This window comes from Amphibalanus amphitrite, unplaced genomic scaffold (genome assembly GCF_019059575.1).
Source record: "Amphibalanus amphitrite isolate SeventyFive unplaced genomic scaffold, NRLGWU_Aamphi_draft 002039F_arrow, whole genome shotgun sequence".
Classification (NCBI taxonomy): Eukaryota; Metazoa; Arthropoda; class Thecostraca; order Balanomorpha; family Balanidae; genus Amphibalanus; species Amphibalanus amphitrite.
The window spans coordinates 27,505-46,328 of record NW_024883532.1 but is presented as its reverse complement, the minus strand read 5'-3'; the positions used below and the strand labels follow the sequence as shown (position 1 = coordinate 46,328).

General features: G+C 44.9%; 1 protein-coding gene across 1 annotated transcript in view; it reads left to right on the top strand.

The window, feature by feature from the left end:
- Positions 1-735: 735 nt before the first annotated feature.
- The window catches only part of LOC122376169, a gene marked incomplete at its 3' end in the record, with an annotated part of 45,358 nt that continues 27,269 nt past the window's right edge, over positions 736-18,824 (top strand). The window contains exons 1-4 of the mRNA XM_043355896.1: positions 736-977; positions 2,926-2,992; positions 7,771-7,850; positions 14,135-14,248. Of these exons, the coding sequence (XP_043211831.1) occupies positions 975-977; positions 2,926-2,992; positions 7,771-7,850; positions 14,135-14,248 (264 nt within the window). The remainder of the gene's footprint in view (positions 978-2,925; positions 2,993-7,770; positions 7,851-14,134; positions 14,249-18,824) is intronic.

The following is an 18,824-nucleotide window of genomic DNA, read 5'->3' as shown; positions in this document are numbered from 1 at the left end:
CTATCAGAACAATTATTTTCTATATTTTAATATAGGAAGACCTATATTCTATGTAGAATGATGTTTTGACGCGGAAGCTTATTACGCGTTGACCAATCACATTGCGTAGTTCAAACCTAAGCATGCTGCATTGGCTGTAAGCAGCATGCTGATTGGCTGACGATGATGTGACTGCATTCCTTTCTAAGACACCACATTCCTGCGTAAGACACTCTTTTTGGAACGGGAAATTGAATATTTTTGCTTAGGGTGATCGTTGGGCCGTAAAAGCTTATGATTTGTGCTAGTCTCAGCGCAAGCTACAAGACTGCTATTTCAGTTCAAAACCCCATGTTAAAAGTGAACTATTTCCTTTAATAGAAATGGTCCCTGAACGACTCAAAATGAGGCACTGATGCTACGGAACCACATGTTAATCTTTCTCTTTCTTTCCTACTCTCTCTCTCTCTCTCTCTCTCTCTCTCTCTCTCTCTCTCTCTCTCTCTCTCTCTCTCTCTCTCTCTCACTCTTTCCCTCACTCCCTCCCTCCTCTTTCGCTCTCAGTCACTCTCTCTCCCTCTCTCTTCCTCTCCTCCCATTGACTTCCTTCTGTTGCTCTCTCCAAACTGGTCGATGGCTTCACCGACGGCAACAGGTGAGTCCGCGCTGCACTGGGGACCCGCCCACCGAGCCGCTGCTTTGTCTGCGCTGAATGCCGGCCCGACACGGGCGCGGCGTCGGTTATGCCCTGAGGCTATTCTCCACGCGAGCTTGCGGGCGTGGTGGTGTGGGGCTGCGTGACAGGCGTCAGGGGGCCGGGCGGAAGCTTTGTTTTCTGGGACGAGCTGTGGTGTGGGCTACGATGGTGGTTTCGTAAAGATGATTGCTCGTTTTGGTACTTTGTTATGACACTGGATGGGGTAGGGTGTCATATGGAGGGAAGTTTTGCGGAGGAAGAGCGGACTGTAACAGGTGGTTGAACTCAGTTCTTCGCAATGGTGAGTGTGTTGCTTGAACTGGCATCCTCCGGCCTCCTCTGATGCTACATCGAACTGACGCATGAAATACTTTGTACTTCTCCTTGAACATCGCTGCAGAGCCTAAATTTGTTGTTGTAGTCAACGTGCAAAATGGAGCAGCAATGACACTGTGTGTTACCTGAAAGTCATTCAAAATTAGGCATCAGCTAATACCTAACGTAGCGAATAGAGGACATAGGCTACCGGGAGAACCCGCGCCGTGCTGGGGGGGGGGGGGGGTTACGCCCCCTCCCTCAGGTTTTTCGCGAATATCTCAAAAACCGTTTTTGATACACCTGCTCCTTCATCTTTTCCGCACATGTTGTGAATATTTCAGACCCCGGTCATTCAAGGCCAGGTCACGTTTAGTGACCTTACCTCAGAAAAAGTTTGAAAGCTTGCTGTAGCTACACCGACTGAGCGATCATTTGTTCAATGTTTCAAGTTCAAGTTCAATGTTGTTATTGCATAAACACATTTCAGACATTTTCACTAGATACTGCTCCTGAGTAACCTACGAACATGTCGGAACGAACTGATAGCCCATGTATATCAATTTTTGTGAATCAGTACCTGCCAACTTTTCATGAATGTGTCTGCCCTTACTTCAAGCTTCTAAGCTTCCGCTTTCCTGTTATCAGGAAGCAAACAGAGGCAAGGCTTTCTTTTTCTCCCGTGTTCCAACAGACGAAAGGATTAGCAATTGGTATCTTTCTGGCTATACTTATGATACATGGCACATCTAAAGCCTCTGTTGTGTAATGCTATAGGTTAGATGTCTGGACTCTGGATGATCAAGCTTAGGAATGCAACCTTTTACGTTTAGTGATTTTGTCGTGTGATAGTACATATATTGCTGATATATGCGAATAAGAGGCAATAGAATTACCCTTTGAAACTGATGCCTGCAATTGTGCGACCAGTGTCAAACCAAAACGTTCACAGTCAAAGTCAAACATTCACAATTCACACTGGACGCACGCGCACACTAACCACACAAACACACATTTCTTTGCTTCTCCGCGGTCGGGGCACACAGCTAAACTGGAAAACAAATGTTGTGCCTCGGTTGTCATGACAATCAGACCGAAACGACCATTGAAGACGTTTTTGATGTCGTGTAATGGCTTGCCTCGTCGGAGATCTCCGCTACCAGTAATCATATAACACTGATCAATACTCTAATCTCCGCTGACAACATACGACCTATGACGGATGTGTAGGTAGGTATTGGAAATCGGACTGAATACCGGTTTTAGACTTTCACGGACTTTGGACATGAGGACCAAATCGTGTCCCAAACATCATTATTGATTTGCATGAATTGTTACCTACATACATATATCTAAACCTCGTTGTTGCAGAGAAGAACGTGGTTGGATGCAACCCACCTCAGGATTTTAGATTAAGTTGAACTATCTGAAATCACTTAGGTTGGCGTTCAATAGTAAAAAGCACTATTAGTTTGAACTGTGTTATTCATTAAAAAACAAAATCTGATGATGCTGTAAAGCGAAAGCTCATTCTCATATTTGGCCTATTTTACAATAAAAGGTTTACATTTCTGCCATGTTATTGATCATATTTGCATATTTATAAAAAACAAAATCTTAGCTCTGCATAACCTTGCCTTTTGTAGACAAAAGATGAACCATCCGAACATCGAACCAATGATTTAGGGCTCTTTGGTTATTCATTCGTATGTTATTTGCGCAAAAAAAAAGAATCAAACAAATAAACTAACAATAAACAAATGAACAAACAATGAACGAAGAAACCTACAGACATCTGAACGTAAAATCGAACCAGCAAGCAAGCATGCGAACATGTATGTAAGCAACCAACCAACCAAACAAACATTTCGTCTACTCCGTTGTCGTGTCGTCTGACTGACTGTCGTCGGTGGCGTCGGTGGTGTCTGTTGCAGGTACAGACCGGTGCGTGCCCTCCCGGACCGGGCATGGTGCGCATCGCCGTCATCTCGGCTCCTGAAGGTGGGTCAGAGGGTTTTTGTTTTGGTCTGTTTTGGTCCTTTTAATCCAATTTCGGTCGTTGGGAGACAAGATAACGGATGGACGTTGAGTTGTGTGCAGAACAACCAGATGATGCTCTTACTATAGGCTGATCTCCTCCTGAGAGGCAGGCCATTGGACCACGCTTAGGTTACCTCATGGAAGTCGAACAGAGTGGAGTTTTAGCTTGGTTTGTTCGGATTTTTATTCCGATTCTTTTATTCTAATGAGTTTGAGCAACGTCTTAGTAGTCATTTCAGTCCTAAAAGAAAGACGGGGATGCCTATTGTGGACGATCTTTCTTCTTTAGTAGATCGATAGATAGGGGTGCAATCTACCAGCCTCTATTTGTGCGAAATAACTGAAAATCACTTGAGCCTTCTATTTAGTCCCCCACAAAGTACGGTCTTCAGTCCGTCATTCCAGTGAATTCAGGCTCACCGATCCATCACTCTCTAAAGAGACAGGCTCTCTCACGAGTAAATGGGTTCAGGATGGCGGTCTTTGATTAAAGATAAGTGAGAAAAAGAGCGCTCTCAAAAAGTAAGCCTTTAGTTTACTTGCATAAGGCAGGTGTGGCGATGCTTTAAAGGCAAAGCTTTGCATCAGGGTCGTCGAGCTTGGCGTCCTGGTGTAACCACTGAAAGGCCTAAAGAGAAAAGTACCAAAGTAAAAATAAGATCATACTCGGAGTGAATAAAGAAGTTCCCTTGAGAGTTCGTGAATGGTTCGTGTCAAACAAATGCCGCTACTACGACTTATGTAAGTCGAGTGTTTTATATCATTATTTGCTTCGGTCAGAACTGAATATTTGACACTTAGCACCCTGATTCATGAAAGCAAGGGGACTCGGATCAAATATTTTCTTGCCCCTCGACTCTTTAATCTTCCTCTTTCTCTCTCTCTCTCTCTCTCTCTCTCTCTCTCTCTCTCTCTCTCTCTCTCTCTCTCTCTCTCTCTCTCTCTCTCTCTCTCTCTCTCTCTCTCTCTCTCTCTCTCTCTCTCTCTCTCTCTCTCTCTCTCTCTCTCTCTCTCTCTCTCTCTCTCACTCACTCACTCACTCACTCACTCACTCACTCACTCACTCACTCACTCACTCACTCACTCACTCACTCACTCACTCACTCACTCACTCACTCACTCACTCACTCACTCACTCACTCACTCACTCACTCACTCACTCACTCACTCACTCACTCTCTCTCTCTCTCTCTCTCTCTCTCTCTCTCTCTCTCTCTCTCTCTCTCTCTCTCTCTCTCACACACATTTTTCTTCTCTTTCCCCTCTACCGTCTCAAACACATTACCAAGAAACTCTTTTTTAACGCAAAACTTTTCACCATTTTTTTTTTTACTGTCGCTCGGTGCACCTCGCTGGGTAAACCAGCCATCCCCAGCGGACGTGACGGCTGATTATGAACGATATCGATCATCGGGTACCTGCAAACAGCGTCAAACAGCCGGCGGCACCGTCACAGACTAATGCATCGGCAAGACCGAGGAGCGACAACTTCCGTCAACTTTGCATTCACGAGAGAAAAAGAACCAATGGTTGTGGTAGGGAGTCAGAGATCAGTTGCAGTGTCGAGTTTTTGGTGTCATTCTGCGATGGTATTTAGGTAAATATGTAACGTTTTGGTGCCTTAATTGGTCAGGTTTATTCAGCGCTGTTTCAGAAACTGAAAGTATAGCAGCCTTATCACCAAATTCCGTTGCTCTTCTCAGGCCCGGGCGTCACTTGCCTTTGTCCTCTGGTTTCGCCTCGATTCTCTCCTTTACTTCTTCTACTCTAGTCTCTATTCGTCTCTCACGCCTGATCTCCCGTCCTTTGCCTCTTTTCTCTTGTCCTCTCGTCTCGTCTCGTCTCGTCTCGTCTCGTCTCGTCTCTCTCTCTCTCTCTCTCTCTCTCTCTCTCTCTCTCTCTCTCTCTCTCTCTCTCTCTCTCTCCCTCCTATCCCCCCTCTCTCTTTCTCTCATTGTTCTCCTTCTTCACGTCTTCCTCGTTTCTAATTGCTTCTCTGTCTTCTCTTGTCCTTAGTTTCTCTTCCCTAACCTATCTTCTGTCGTCTCTCGCCTTCCCACCTCACTCAATTCACTTGTTCCCTCCTAGCGCTCGAGCCGCTTCGCAGGCACGTAGCGGAGCAAAAAGGGCGGTCGACCTTTGACCTGAAGCACTCATTCACTGTCCAGTGCCCTCATTTGTGCCACCATCCGCGCAGTCAGCAGCAGCGTACAGCTGCTGACGCTACGAATGGAGGCATTACCATTGCTATTACCTTTACCGTTTACCATTAGTGTCATGCGGGCAGCTGATGTAGATAGCGCAGGTGTAGTTACCTACCACCTACCTTGGTTGTTTTCTCTTTTTTGGCGGAAACACGGTCTCGACTTCCCCTCCTCGCTCGCCCAGGTGTCTGTGTCTGCCGATTCCTTCTTGCGTAGCTGAAAGACACCAAAGGACCGCCAAGCTTAAAATGCATGGCAGGCTAAGAACGGCAATGACTGGGGCCAGGCAAGCAATGACATGGGTGGAAAGAACCATTATAGGTACGGAAGAGGAGGTCATCCTGGTTGGCTGGGCACAAGATAAATGTACAGAAAGTCACAGGTTCATACACTGGCAATCACACCGGGGGGTGAGCTGCTCCCCAGGCACATTGCAGGTGGTGAGACACCTGATTGCAGTCAGAGTAGGGCTCGTAATGGTCAGTAATGTGGCACATGGCGCCCGGCCTCGGCTAGGGGGGCGCGATGTGGGCAAACTCTTATCATGTATGCTATATTGAATCGCCACTAGCGAGCACATGAGTGAGTAAGGTGCAAGTGCCAATCACCACCGGCGTGTCATGGGACGCGGCGAGGAACGGGCGAGACAAATCAAAATGGCGCCCGGCGCCTGGGGGGTATCCCCATGCACGCGGTGAAAGCCGTCGACAGACCTAGTTAGGTAGCAGGGAATGTCAAGAACATACCTGCAGTTTGGCGCCGTCGAGGGGCCATCGCGACCACAGGAGGATCCTAGGTTTTTTCTCTCGCTGATGCCGGTGTGCAGGAACTCTTTCGGCGTCGGAAAACTATGGTGATGTTTTCCAGCGTTGCCTTTCTTTCACGGATTTTGTTTTTTGTTGGATTTGCTACTCACATATTTATTATACCTAATAATTCCATTGTCGTTGTAACATGCTTGGTGAGGGCAAAACATTGGCATTATTTCCTTTCCCATTAATATTAAAGTATTGCCTGATTATCTCGTCTAGTGCTGCCATCTGTCGAATGTGTTCTCCCTAGCTGTTCGTCAACCTAGGGGTCGCCGCAGTCTGCCCTTTCACTAATGTCCCGTGATTTTCGCCGGCGCTAATACGGTCCCATTACCGTTACTGCGATCATGACTGCCAATGGTGGTGCTGAGAGTTTATGCTCTAAACAGTTGGTAATGGACGTCGCCTCGATAGTGTGAACTTTGCAGCCTATAACGAATGCTGCATGTAGGTTTTATTTTTACAGGGAGAAATTTATGATAAAGCAAGGTTTATTATTGCTTCAACCATAGTCCTCTGTATAGCTCGGTATACAGAGGTCTATGATTCAACGTATTTTGACTTGAACTGTATCCTTGTCACGTAAATGTCGCGAATTGAACGATCTAGAAACGAAAGAATTTTTTAGATCAAGCAAATCATGTCTTAGTTGGATACGAACTCTTTTGATGCCCTTCGTGTTTTATGTGAGATTCAAACTATTGCCAAATGGTCTATATAGTTTAAAGGGGACCTTTGAATTAGAAGAAAAGAACTTTATTGCCGTCATTAAATTGTACCGTTGTTTGAAGGTCTCTGTTCAAAGAAGAGACATCAGTCGCAAGTACGTTCGATTGAGTTCGAAATTGAAATAGCCGATTCGATGTCCTGTGGAAGCGATTTTTTTACATCGACATAACAACTCATGTTTGTCTCCAAAGCCGTGACATATGCAATGTCTAGATCGCAATACTTTTACAAATTTATTTGGAACATAGCACTCAAACTCGCCTTTAGGACAACCGATAACAATAGTTTGTAGTAATACCGCATTCGCATAATGTCATTTAGTGACTGTGACTCAGCTCCTCTCCCAAGTTTCTACCATGAAGCCATGGATTCCCTGGAGCATATACACTAACGAGCGAGGCTGGAAAGCTTCCGGGTCGAATGGCTGATTGGCGGCTTAGGGGTGCCGCAGTAACCGGGAGAAACCAAGTCACGTGAGATGATGGCGGCGTATATGTGATGTGTCGTTGTCAATATATGGGAGAGTTAGTTACGGCTTCGGAAATAATTGGATGGAGGGAGGCGGTGGTTTTATGCATACGGATGTGTCACGCAAGTGCCATAGCATGGAGTAGAAGTCGCGTCAAACTGCTTTGAACGATTTCGACCAGTAATTCAATTTATATTGTGCGCTGCGTGCTTCATAATTGTGCTGCCACATGTTTTTATTTTCTTATCAAGTCTCTCATTTGGTGTTTGTGATGTCCTTTGTGACGTTAGTTTATATCTTTCCACCAATGCGTGTTTCATATTGATCACTAGCAAAGCGATATGACTGAATGTGCATTAAATTTTCATCTACAGTCATAGTTCTCCGATGTGATTAATTCTAGGAAAGTCGGGGCCACAATATGCATTACAATTATAAAAAAGACATTCCAACATGCATATTGTAAATAATCTACTGCGTGTAGCTAGCGATCAAAACGTGTGTCATTTGTTATTTTTCCGGCAGAGTTTGCAGCTGAGAGACGGCACCTGTTGGAATATGCACTGCCAGAGCTTCAGAGGCACTACATCCAGCGAGGTATTGAGGTTAGTAGCGGTAACCGGCCGCAAAGACTTGTGGCATCTAGTTACATCGCTCCATAGCCAGGCAAATAGTTGTGGCAATGCTAAAAGTCAGTTGTGTGCGAGTGTGAGAAAATGTACCAATTTTTTTACTGTTAATGTGGACTTGTAAGCCATGATTGCTGGTAGACATGGGTCTGAACTCAATTATATTCCCCTAGTTGGATTTGCCAGCTGGGATAGTTGTCTATATGTATAGCTGGCTGGCCTCTGAAAACAAATGATTGGTTCTAAATGTCTAAAAAACGACTGAGGCACCTTAGTCCTGGTGCCACCTAGGTACCATTTATGTAGGTGCAGGTACTTTTTAAAACCGGACAAATTATTGAATATTTCACGGCGGCGCTCGCTTTTATTTTGTTTTTGCTACGCCCCAGTGCCGGCGGGCCTATGTTCATTGCTGGCATTTATTGAGCACTGTCACAGAAACCGAAAATTAAAAGCAGTTTTATCGACATGGATCGTGCCTGACCTTAGCATTATGCCAAGGTTTTTGTCCACGCCCGAATGTAGGACAATTGCGGGTACTCGGTTTGCATTGTCAATTTGTGAAGGTAACTAACGTATGTCTTTCGTGTCGTAAGATAGTTGTGGGTATACTGTTGAACAGGCCACACTCATAACATGTCACGCTCTATATATGAATACCGGCATCATAATTTTATCGTTTGGGGTTTTAGTTTGTCTGTTAAAAGAAAAGTGGATAGCATATCCGTGGTTATGTGTGTTTTCACGGAGGTGTATGTTGGCGTTCAAACGTTTGTGTATCGTATAATTACTGAACGGGTCTGGTCGTTGCCGATAACCTTTCTAGCAGCTATGTGCAAAGACGTAAGCGTCGGTCACCGCACCGTCAACGGATAACTTTAGATTGTTTCATACGCCGATGGCCAGATCACGTTCTCGTAAAACCCGTTATCATGGCTGCAGCCTGAACGATATGAGGCAAACACCTCAGGTAACGAACACACGCAGCTATACGTCGTGACCTTTGATGACATCTATGTAAACGACTCGGTTATAATGCGAATACCATGAAAATATAGCAGTTTTAGTAAAAAAAATGTATAACGTATAACGTCTGGAGACGTCAGCTCAAGTATATTATTTATCACAGTCATCAGCTCTTTATTTTGCTAGTATCAGGTACTAGCCTATAGGTGCTGTGCTTTGACATTCCAACAAAAAGCATCAGCTGCGTTGGTCAAAATATTGTGCACAGATTGTGCGATTTGTCTTTGATCTGAGGCCTGTTTCACTAACGAATAAAACTTGTATTTACAAAGAAAAAGCTTGAGTTTACAAGAAATAATTACGAACATTTGAGATTTGGATTTCACGAAACCTTTGAACATAAATTTTGAGTTTAAAATTTGCAAACTTTTTTACAAGAAAAAGTTTGCTAGAAAACATGGGAATCGCAAACCTTCTGTTTCACGAAGATCAGAAACTTGAAAGAAAACATCGTAATTACAAACCTGAAATTCCAGTGGTCCTGACGCTCGGAATTTTGATACTTTTTGTGCAATAATGCAAAACAGTCATATATTTAGAACAACTATTTTGTTGAGTCGTTTCTTGCCCAATTTTTACTTAGCACACACCCTAAGAAGCATAATAATCGGTATTAAAATATCGTCATGTTTTGTCATTCGCGCGCCATAATTGCATTCTACATTCTTCTGCTGTCAAATGTTTTGCGTGCTATTTTCTTTCAATAATAGGACAATGTGAACTATCATTTAAATCTTTTTCCAACAGCATCATTATTTATAATTTAATTAGGCAGCTTTTGACATGAATACTAGACTATACAGGGTGATTTTTTTTTAACTGTTAAAAAGTAAATGTCAATAGTGGTCCCTAAATCGAAAAATCGCGTGCAAAAAAGCAATGCACGTGATAGATAAATCTGGGACATTTTGTATGGTGTCATGATTTGTCCCTTTTAACCGAAGGCCTCGGCCCCAATGGAGCCTGAAAATGTCCCACCAATCGGGCACGCATGGTCCACCGCCGTTCAGTAAGGAACGGCACAAAACGATGATTTTGAAGCATTGAGGCAGTTCGAAGCATACGATCATCGAGGAGACACCCCAGAAAGACGTTAAATAATGCACGAACAAGCTTGTAGTCATAAATAACCTTCAAACGGTTCATTTGGCGTATATGCAGCCTCTGAAGAATCAGTCTTCAGGGAGAAAGAAAAACAACAAATCAGACACCACCAGGGCCGCCAGTATCGAAATCCTCGACCTGCCCTTAACCCTATTCCTGGCGGGCTCCGCCGGGACAAGAAACTGGCGGGGGGGGGGCCGATTCGGCCCCCCCCCCTGAGATCTCGAGAACGAAGCAAGATAGCGACAAGCGGTAAACGGCATCTGATACGCACGGCCAAGATCTACAATTTTTACTAAGGTCATTTTCAGGTCAGGTCAAAGATGACGTCACAGGGGTCGAAAAAGTCAAAATGGCGGCACTAGATATGGAGAGAGTTTTTCTCGAATAACTTTCGAATTAGTCAAGATAGGAACAAACTAAGGGCATCATCGTGATCCTCTCGTCAATCCGCATCGAATGATATATATGTTGACCTCGAAAGGTCAAGGTCAAAGGTTGACCTCAGGTCACGTGACCTCGAGGTCATCATGTATATCATTCGATGCGTCTTGACGAGCTGAACACAATGAGACCATCCACGCGTCTGTATCTTGTTCCTGTACGGAGTTATTGGCCAAAAACCTTTGGTGACCTTTGATGACGTCACATGACCTCACAGCTGCCCAACAGCAAAACAGACCTCAAGGTAGTGAAGGTTGATCGTATATGAAGTCATGTATGGTATATGGGGCCATTCCGACCCGTTTTAGTGGTAAAAACAGGGAGTTGATTTTTCCCCCATTGACTTATAATGGGGAGGTCGCGAAATTGACCTGACCTTAGGTCACCGATATTAAAATTCCGAGATATACAAATTGCACATACTGGTACCCTAACTAAACCCTGAAGAGAAGAAATTGATCGGTCAAAAACTCTAGCTCTGGCGTGATTGCAAACTTTTCTGAGGTAGCGTCACCAAACCGCCTCTGGTGACCTGACCTGAGGTCAGATCAACTCAAAATTTTCAGACATGTTGCGTAGAAGCCTTTTAGGAAAAGTCAGAAAATTTCAGCTTCCTAGCTCAACGCGTTTGGGAGATATAACCAAAAAACCTCAGGGGGGGCTCCTGAGGCCCCCCCCCGCCAGGAATAGGGTTAATAGACTTCTAGTTTTTGGACCCAGCTATGGCAGATATAACAAGAAAACATTGGAAATATCTGGCGGAGCTGAAAATGGGTGATAGGAGCCCTTTCAGTCCGCCTAATGAGTATGTGAGTCCATGGTGCTGTCCAACACGTGCTCAGGTGGGCTGATTCGTGTTGGTGAGAGAGGGGGCAACTTCAACCACAAGTAAAATACACGATGGACGTTCCTTCACATCGTGTCTGCATGAAATCAAAATGTCCCAGCATGCTTGTCATCCTGGTATATAATTTTGCAATATATATTTGTATTTTAATGCCACTAGACCTCATTACTTTTTAACAAGTAAAAAAAATCACCCTGTATGTGATACAAAGAAGCAATATCTTTAACATGCTATAGTTCTTGATTAAAAACAATTTTACTGTTTACAAGTTTATTTGCAAACATTTTCTTATCGGAGGTGCCACTGGCGATGAAGCTTAGTGAAATCTGTTTTTACGTAGTTGGTAAAAATACTTATAGGGGAAGGTGGGGTAAGACGGCCCAGCGGGGCAAGACGGACCACCAGCCCTCCCGGCTGAACCGCTGCTGGTATCTACTGCTTTATGCACTCACTATGTTTGTTTTCCTTCGTAACAATGGCCACCTTGAGCTCATGCTGCTAGGACGCATAGCTTTTGAGTTATTGAGAAAAATGTTGTTTTTCGTCAAACCGATCTAATATAAGAGGTCTACGGGTGATTCAATTACGGCGCCTTTCTTGCATGATTAGTTTCTATTTTGCACTTTACTGTGAAGAACAAAGTTATAAACATAGTTATAATCACACTTTAGGAAAGGCAAGGTTTTGCAATGCTGGGCTATTTGACATATACGTCATGATAATGACAGAATTTAGATTTGGGGCAAGACGGACCACTGTGATCCATCTTACCCTGTGGTGGTCCATTGTACCCTGCATATGGAAAGTTTTTTTTTCCAAAACATTGACACAAGTTTAAGTAAGCTAATTTTTCAGGAAGGAGTCTTTGTTGCATGTGAGCCATGCATGAAAGTGCTCAGTTAGCATGCATTCATGCCAAACGACAATCAACACACATGTTCCCAGCTTTTAGCTGCACTTCCATCATGAGTAAAGAATAAAGGCTCATTTTGTTATTTTATACCATTCTGGTTACTTTTTCTTACAAGAGTACAGAGCAGAAGTGTAACACACATGAACGGATAGCAGGCACTGCTGGGTGGTCCGTCTTACCCCACGTTTTTTCGTGTCTGAGTTTTTGACATGTCCCTCTTTAAGAGCATCCACCACCTAGATGTCTTTAATTTGAAATTTAGTCTTTACACATATCAACAGAGGAAGGATTGAGCATTCCGAAGACTATAAATAATATGAATTACGAGAGCAGTGTAGCAAGATATGCGGCCTCAAACCTTAGCTGGTCCGTCTTACCCCACCTTCCCCTAAATACAAGTTTTTAGTGAAACAGGCCTCTGTACGTCTCCTTGGATGACACTGCCAAGGGTCTATTCGATTCGGAGCACGCTTTATAAGTCAGCACCTCTGTTGTCTTTAGAGCTTTTTGTCAACTTTTCTGACAAAATCAAGTCAGCGCAGGTTAGGATTTGCACATAAAGACCTGTCACCGAGCTTTTCGCGAAGTTCGCGACTACCCGACTAAGACACTCCTTTACAAGTTTACGAGCGAAGTTTGCCAATTTTGCGGTCCCGTTGCTAGGTTCCTGCTGCTATTCTGACTAAGACAGCGCGCTAAGCTAAGCTTGTTCAATAAGAGGAGCAACGTCTGCGTGATGTGCATCCAGTTATAATTATTTAAAAACAAGGAAGAGAGATAGAGTGAGAGAGGGATAGAAAGAAAGAGAGAGAGAGAGAGAGAGAGAGAGAGAGAGAGAGCCTATGGGAGCGGGGAGCTGGGTACCGTAATGGCTGGCATTTTTAATGCGTTTTTGCATATGTTTAATCAGAGTAATCAGACTTCATTGAAGCTAATTTACCAGTAAAACGCCTTTTGGGCGAAGAACGAGCGAGCGAGATAGTGAGCCCTGCACGTGCGGAAGGGCGAGAGGGTACTTCCAATGGGCTTGCGCAAAGCACCGTTCTAACCGGTCGCTAGCGGTGTACCAAATTTGAACGCAATCGGCACAGCCGTTCCTGAGATCTGGAAGCGGCATTCTGCACGTGCGCACGTGCAAACGGGGTCCAAAATGACTTTTGCAAGGCACCCTACTAACCGGTCCCCAACCGTGTACCAAATTTGAACGCAATCGGCCCAGCCGTTCTCGAGATCTGGAAACGCCCCCTGCACGTGCGCACGTGCAGTAGCACCCTAACCGCAACACATGGGAATGCATTGCCTGGTGGGTGCCTACCTGTATGCCAAGTTTCAGCGAAATCGCCCCAGTAATTACCGAGTTACTGAAATGGGAACAAATTTGACACCTCTTATTGTTGTATTTTGCACGTGCACTGGGGGTGACCCACATGCATCGAGAGTATCCTATTTTTGGTAGAAGGGATGCTGCTACCCTATACAAAAATTGCCGCAAGCCAATCGCCCAAGCGGCTGCTGAGATATGAGCCTCTAAAAATCACTACATTTGCAAAACAGCTTGAACACCCTTGACTTTTCACGTGGCACGTGCCACGACGGTCACTGAGATGTATCAAAAGTAGTCAATTACGGGGTAGAAGTGATGGGGCTACCCAACAAAAAAGACCGCAGGCCAATCGGTCCAGCGGTTGCTGAGATATAAGCCTCTCAATAGCGTTACAGGCCGGGCCGGGCCGGGCCCGGCCGGGCCGCTCATACTGAGATTTTTCTGTTATATTGAAAAGACTCACTTCGCTCGCTGCGCTCGCTCGCTCGTAATCAGTCACAGTCCACAACCTACCCAGCATCATCCCTTCTCTGCGCCGGTGGCAATGACCTGCTGACCTCTGTGTGCCTCGCAGTGACCTTTTGACCCCCCCTCCCTCTCAGGTGGAAATGGTCGGTCTCCTGACATCCGGCCATCGATGGAACCCGCAGCTATGTAACGACCTTCGAGCGGAGATAGAGGACTGTCACAGCGTCAGCCAGGCCGTCTTCGCCCTGGTGAGTAAAGTAGAGATGGGTGTTATGTGACATTAAATTCAGCGGTGGATAACTGACATGGATATATGTAAAACGACATGTATCGGTACTAATGCTGTTCAGAGTCAACTGATCACACAGTATATCGTGTATATGTTGTACATATCTTGTGTGTATGTATGTGTACAACATATATATGTATTTTGTGAGGCGATGTGTCGTGTGGTGATGCATATGCAGAAAAGATGCAAGAGATGTAAGAGTGTTTGTAAGAGTTATGTACTAATGGAATGGCTCCAATGCTTATCATTTAGTGATCACGTTTCACCTAATCCCATAAGCAAAATTTTCCTGGAACTCAGGTTGATTTTTCAAAAGACCCCCCAGTTTTCCAAACGAATAGTGTTTAACTATTGAGCACAAAACTTCAGTTACTCCTTGCCATATGATCTCAGATCTCTTTCTTAATTATGGACTTGATTAGAGATCCAATTAGGGAACCGTGTGCGAAATGGGAAACATAATCCGCTTAACCCGCGCCCAGATGGGGTCTGCCGAGCAACGCGGTCTGATGGGGGGGGGGGCCATTTTGGCCCCCCCCCTCAGATCTCGAGAACCACGCAACATAGCGACAAGCGGTAAACGGTGTTGGATAGCCCCAGCGGGGAACTACCTTGTGACCCAATTTCATTGACCTCGGTCAAACCGATGACGTCACAGGTCAGGTCAAAGGTCGAATTTTCACCGTTTATAGGCATTTCAAGAAATGCGTTGTAAAATCGAGTAAAATGCATTTCATTGAAAATCATCGATGGAGAAATGTTCTTCAAACACATATTTTGCTATTTGAGGTCACGATACCAGGTCAGGTCACAGAGGTCAGGTCACTGGGGGGGTCATAATATGAAAGTGTCGTGTGATACATGTTTTATGGTCCATTTTACATGACAAATGCGATTATGTGGGTCAGACAGACTTTAGGGCCAGCTTAGGTCACGTTTTGGTCAAGGTCAGGTCAAGGTCAGGTCAAGGTCAGGTCAAATTAGGTCAAATTTCAAAGTTGATATTTTTGCATAAAATGGGTATTGATTCGATGCAGCTCGTCACGGGGAGTTCAATGGTGGTCTCCGTTTTGCGCTACGAGGTCTAGAATTGCTAAAAATTGAGTTCAAAAATTTGACGTCATCAATTTTTAACAGTTTTTTCGCTATAACTTGGCCAAAAAAAGAGGTATCGATCTAAAATTTGGTATGTATATCGAAGAGCGCAGGGACTATCACATATATTCCGGTTTTTTCGAAATTCGAAAAATTTTTGGAATTTTTTTGAGTTTTTCTAAAAAAATCAAATTTTTTGATTTTTGGGGGTCAAGATCCCAAAATTTCGAAAATCCGAGATAGCAGTTTTGTAGCGCCGTCTTTTCTCTACACAACCACATAAAGAACTTTAAAATTGCTTGTTAACTGTAGAATTGGTGAGCGTTTCAAGATGTCATGTTTTTTGCTCATTTTTGCTCGAACATGACCTCAGTTTGACCTCAATAACTCCTGACCTGAGGTGACCTGTGACTTGAAATTTTGTGTGAAGGTGTCAAATTGATGCCCGGTAAGGTACCCAAAATTTGGCGGCGCTGCGCGCCGCCGTTTTCTCGCTATTTAAGAAAAACCACAGGGGGGGGCCAAAATGGCCCCCCCCCATCAGGGCGCGGGTTAACCCGCGCCCTGCTGGGGGGGGGTGTTTGAACACCCCCCCTTGTGGTTTTTCGCGAATATCTCAAAAACGGCGGCGCGGAGCGCCGCCGTTTTTGGTACACCTTATCATACATCAATTCTACACATGTTGTTAAAATTTCAGACCAAGGTCATTCAAGGTCAGGTCACCAGGTCACTTGAAGTGACCTCACCTCATAAAAAGTTTCAATGTCTGTCATAGCTACACCGAGTGACCGATCGCTTTGAAACTTTCAGCGATTGCTAAGAGCAATAGCATGTACAAAATGTATATCTCAGAATTTTGATGTCGGTGACCTAAGGTCAGGTCAATTTTGCGACCTCCCCATTATAAGTCAATGGGAGAAAATTGAAATGCGCCTCTTTTGGACGGAAGACATTATAAACACTCCCAAACACCGAATTACAACTGGTTTAGACACACAGAACATGAAAATGGTGTCCGTGACCCTTGCTTATGCACTGAGGTCATCTTAGGTCACGAATGGTATCTAACAGTTTTTCGCAAATAACTTTTGATAGAGGCAAGCTAGAGCGATGAAAACGCCTTAGATGTGTTCAGCTCGACGATACGGATCGACTGATATGCAACACGACCCTTTCCGGTCAGGTCATGACCTTGACCTGAGGTCAAATTTTCAAGTTGACCTTTCAAGGTCAAGTTATAGTTCATTCGATGCGTCTTGACGAGAGGAACACGATGCCGGTTAAAGTAAGCTCGTACAAGGCTTGGGTCAAAAGTTATTGCAGAAAAACTGTTTCCGAAAAAATCGGCTATTTTTGCAGTTTTTGCCCCCTGCAGGCAAAACCGTTGACGTTAGGTCAAATCTGAGAAAATTACTCAGAAAGGGCGTTAATAGGGCTATCGAATGCGCTTTTCCGCGGCGCTGTAGCTCTATTGGTTCCCGAGTTATGCGTTGGCTTCTTGGAAATTTTCGAAATTCGACCTGGAAATCGGCGAAATTTTGCCTTCAATGACCTCTGGTGACCTGACCTTTGACCTGACCAAAAAATTGACCAAAGTGATTTCGTCATTATTTTTGACGCTCTTTCGAATGCCGCCTTCCGCGTATCGCTACGTGGCCCAGGAGCCGAGTTACAAGGGGGGGTGTTCAAACACCCCCCCCCCCCCCAGCAGGGCGTGGAAATCCAGGACCCCCAGCCGGGCGCGGGTTAAGTTAATTTATTGATACCTGTGGCTGAGTAGCATCATCCATATTTCAATCATCTTCAATTAGTGTGGTTTATCTCAGGGCACAATTTAAAGGCAGAATTGCTTAGGTGATTGTGTGTTATGCAAGTTGTATTTTCAATTGCAATTCGGATGTAAATTTTCAAATACAGTTTGGATCCTCGGCTCAAAAACAAAGTTTTTTTTTTCTTCAAAATATTACCTATTTACCCTTGAAATTATAGATAACCTCCTCTACCGAATCTGCTGTTGCCTTTTATTTACTCGTCAAGCTTCCATGACATGACCTCACCCTGGATATGACATCACCTCGGCATCAGGTGTACCGATACCTTCCCGCCTGTAGTCATTTCGTGGAGCCACCGGTGGCCGACCCGCCGTCGGAGTGTAATATTACCTCCGACAGGGGGTCGCTCCGCCGCGGGGTAATTGTACTCCCATCGACCGGACCGGCGTGGTGGGGTGGCGTCTCCCCTCAGGTGGAGTTCGTCTTCCGGGGATTGTGGGATTGCGGCTGGGCTTGTCTAGGGCGCTGGGGCTGGCGTGTGGTGGGGTGAGGTGGGAGAATGGGGGAGAGGAAATGCAGGCTTTGTGTCCGTGTTAGATATTTGGTATAGACTGGTGTCAGAGGTGTGTCAGGAATGTGTCAGAGAGGTGTGTCGTAAATGATGAATAGAATGGTGTCAGAGGTGTGTCAGGGAAGTGTCAGAAACCGGTGTCAGGACTGGTGAAGCCAATATATGTGAAATGTGTCAGGCGGACCAGTCAACTGTTTGCAAAATACATTGAAAAAATATCGCAATGAAAGATAGGAAGAGGTCAATTTGTGGTTGCCACTTTTGTGAGGATAATTTCAAAATGCTGAAAGCTCAAATAGACTTTCCAGTGTATGAGATGATCGTGAGATTTTGCTAAAAAATGATTGTTCAACCTCTGCATTGCTTGTGAAGTTGTGTTTGATGTGCTCTGAGCTTGAGTATGAGACCCATGCGTGTGAGCATTGAGTCAGGGCCTTTGACATTCATTGCACTTTGAGCGTATTGTAAAGTTGTCCGCAGCTTGTGATACGAGGTTGTTAAGGTAACTTATTGATTACAGCGTTTGACATCGCCTTAACCCGCGCACCGACGGGGGTCTGCGCCAACTTAGTACCGACGGGGGGGGGGGCGGATGACCGCCCCCCCCCCTGAGATCTCGAGAACGAAGCAAGATAGCGACAAGCGGTAAACGGCATCGGATACGCACGGACAAGGTCTACAATTTTTACTAAGGTCATTTTCAGGTCAGGTCAAAGATGACGTCACAGGGGTCGAAAAAGTCAAAATGGCGGCGCTAGATATGGAGAGGGTTTTTCTCGAATAACTTTCGAAGTAGTCAAGAAAGGAACAAACTAAGGGCATCATCGTGATCCTCTCGTCAATCCGCATCGAATGATATATATGTTGACCTCGAAAGGTCAAGGTCAAAGGTTGACCTCAGGTCACGTGACCTCGAGGTCATCATGTATATCATTCGATGCGTCTTGACGAGCTGAACACAATGAGACCATCCGCGCGGCTGTATCTTGTTCCTGTAAGGAGTTATTGGCAAAAAACCTTTGGTGACCTTTGATGACGTCACATGACCTTACAGCTGCCCAACAGCAAAACAGACCTCAAGGTAGTGAAGGTTGATC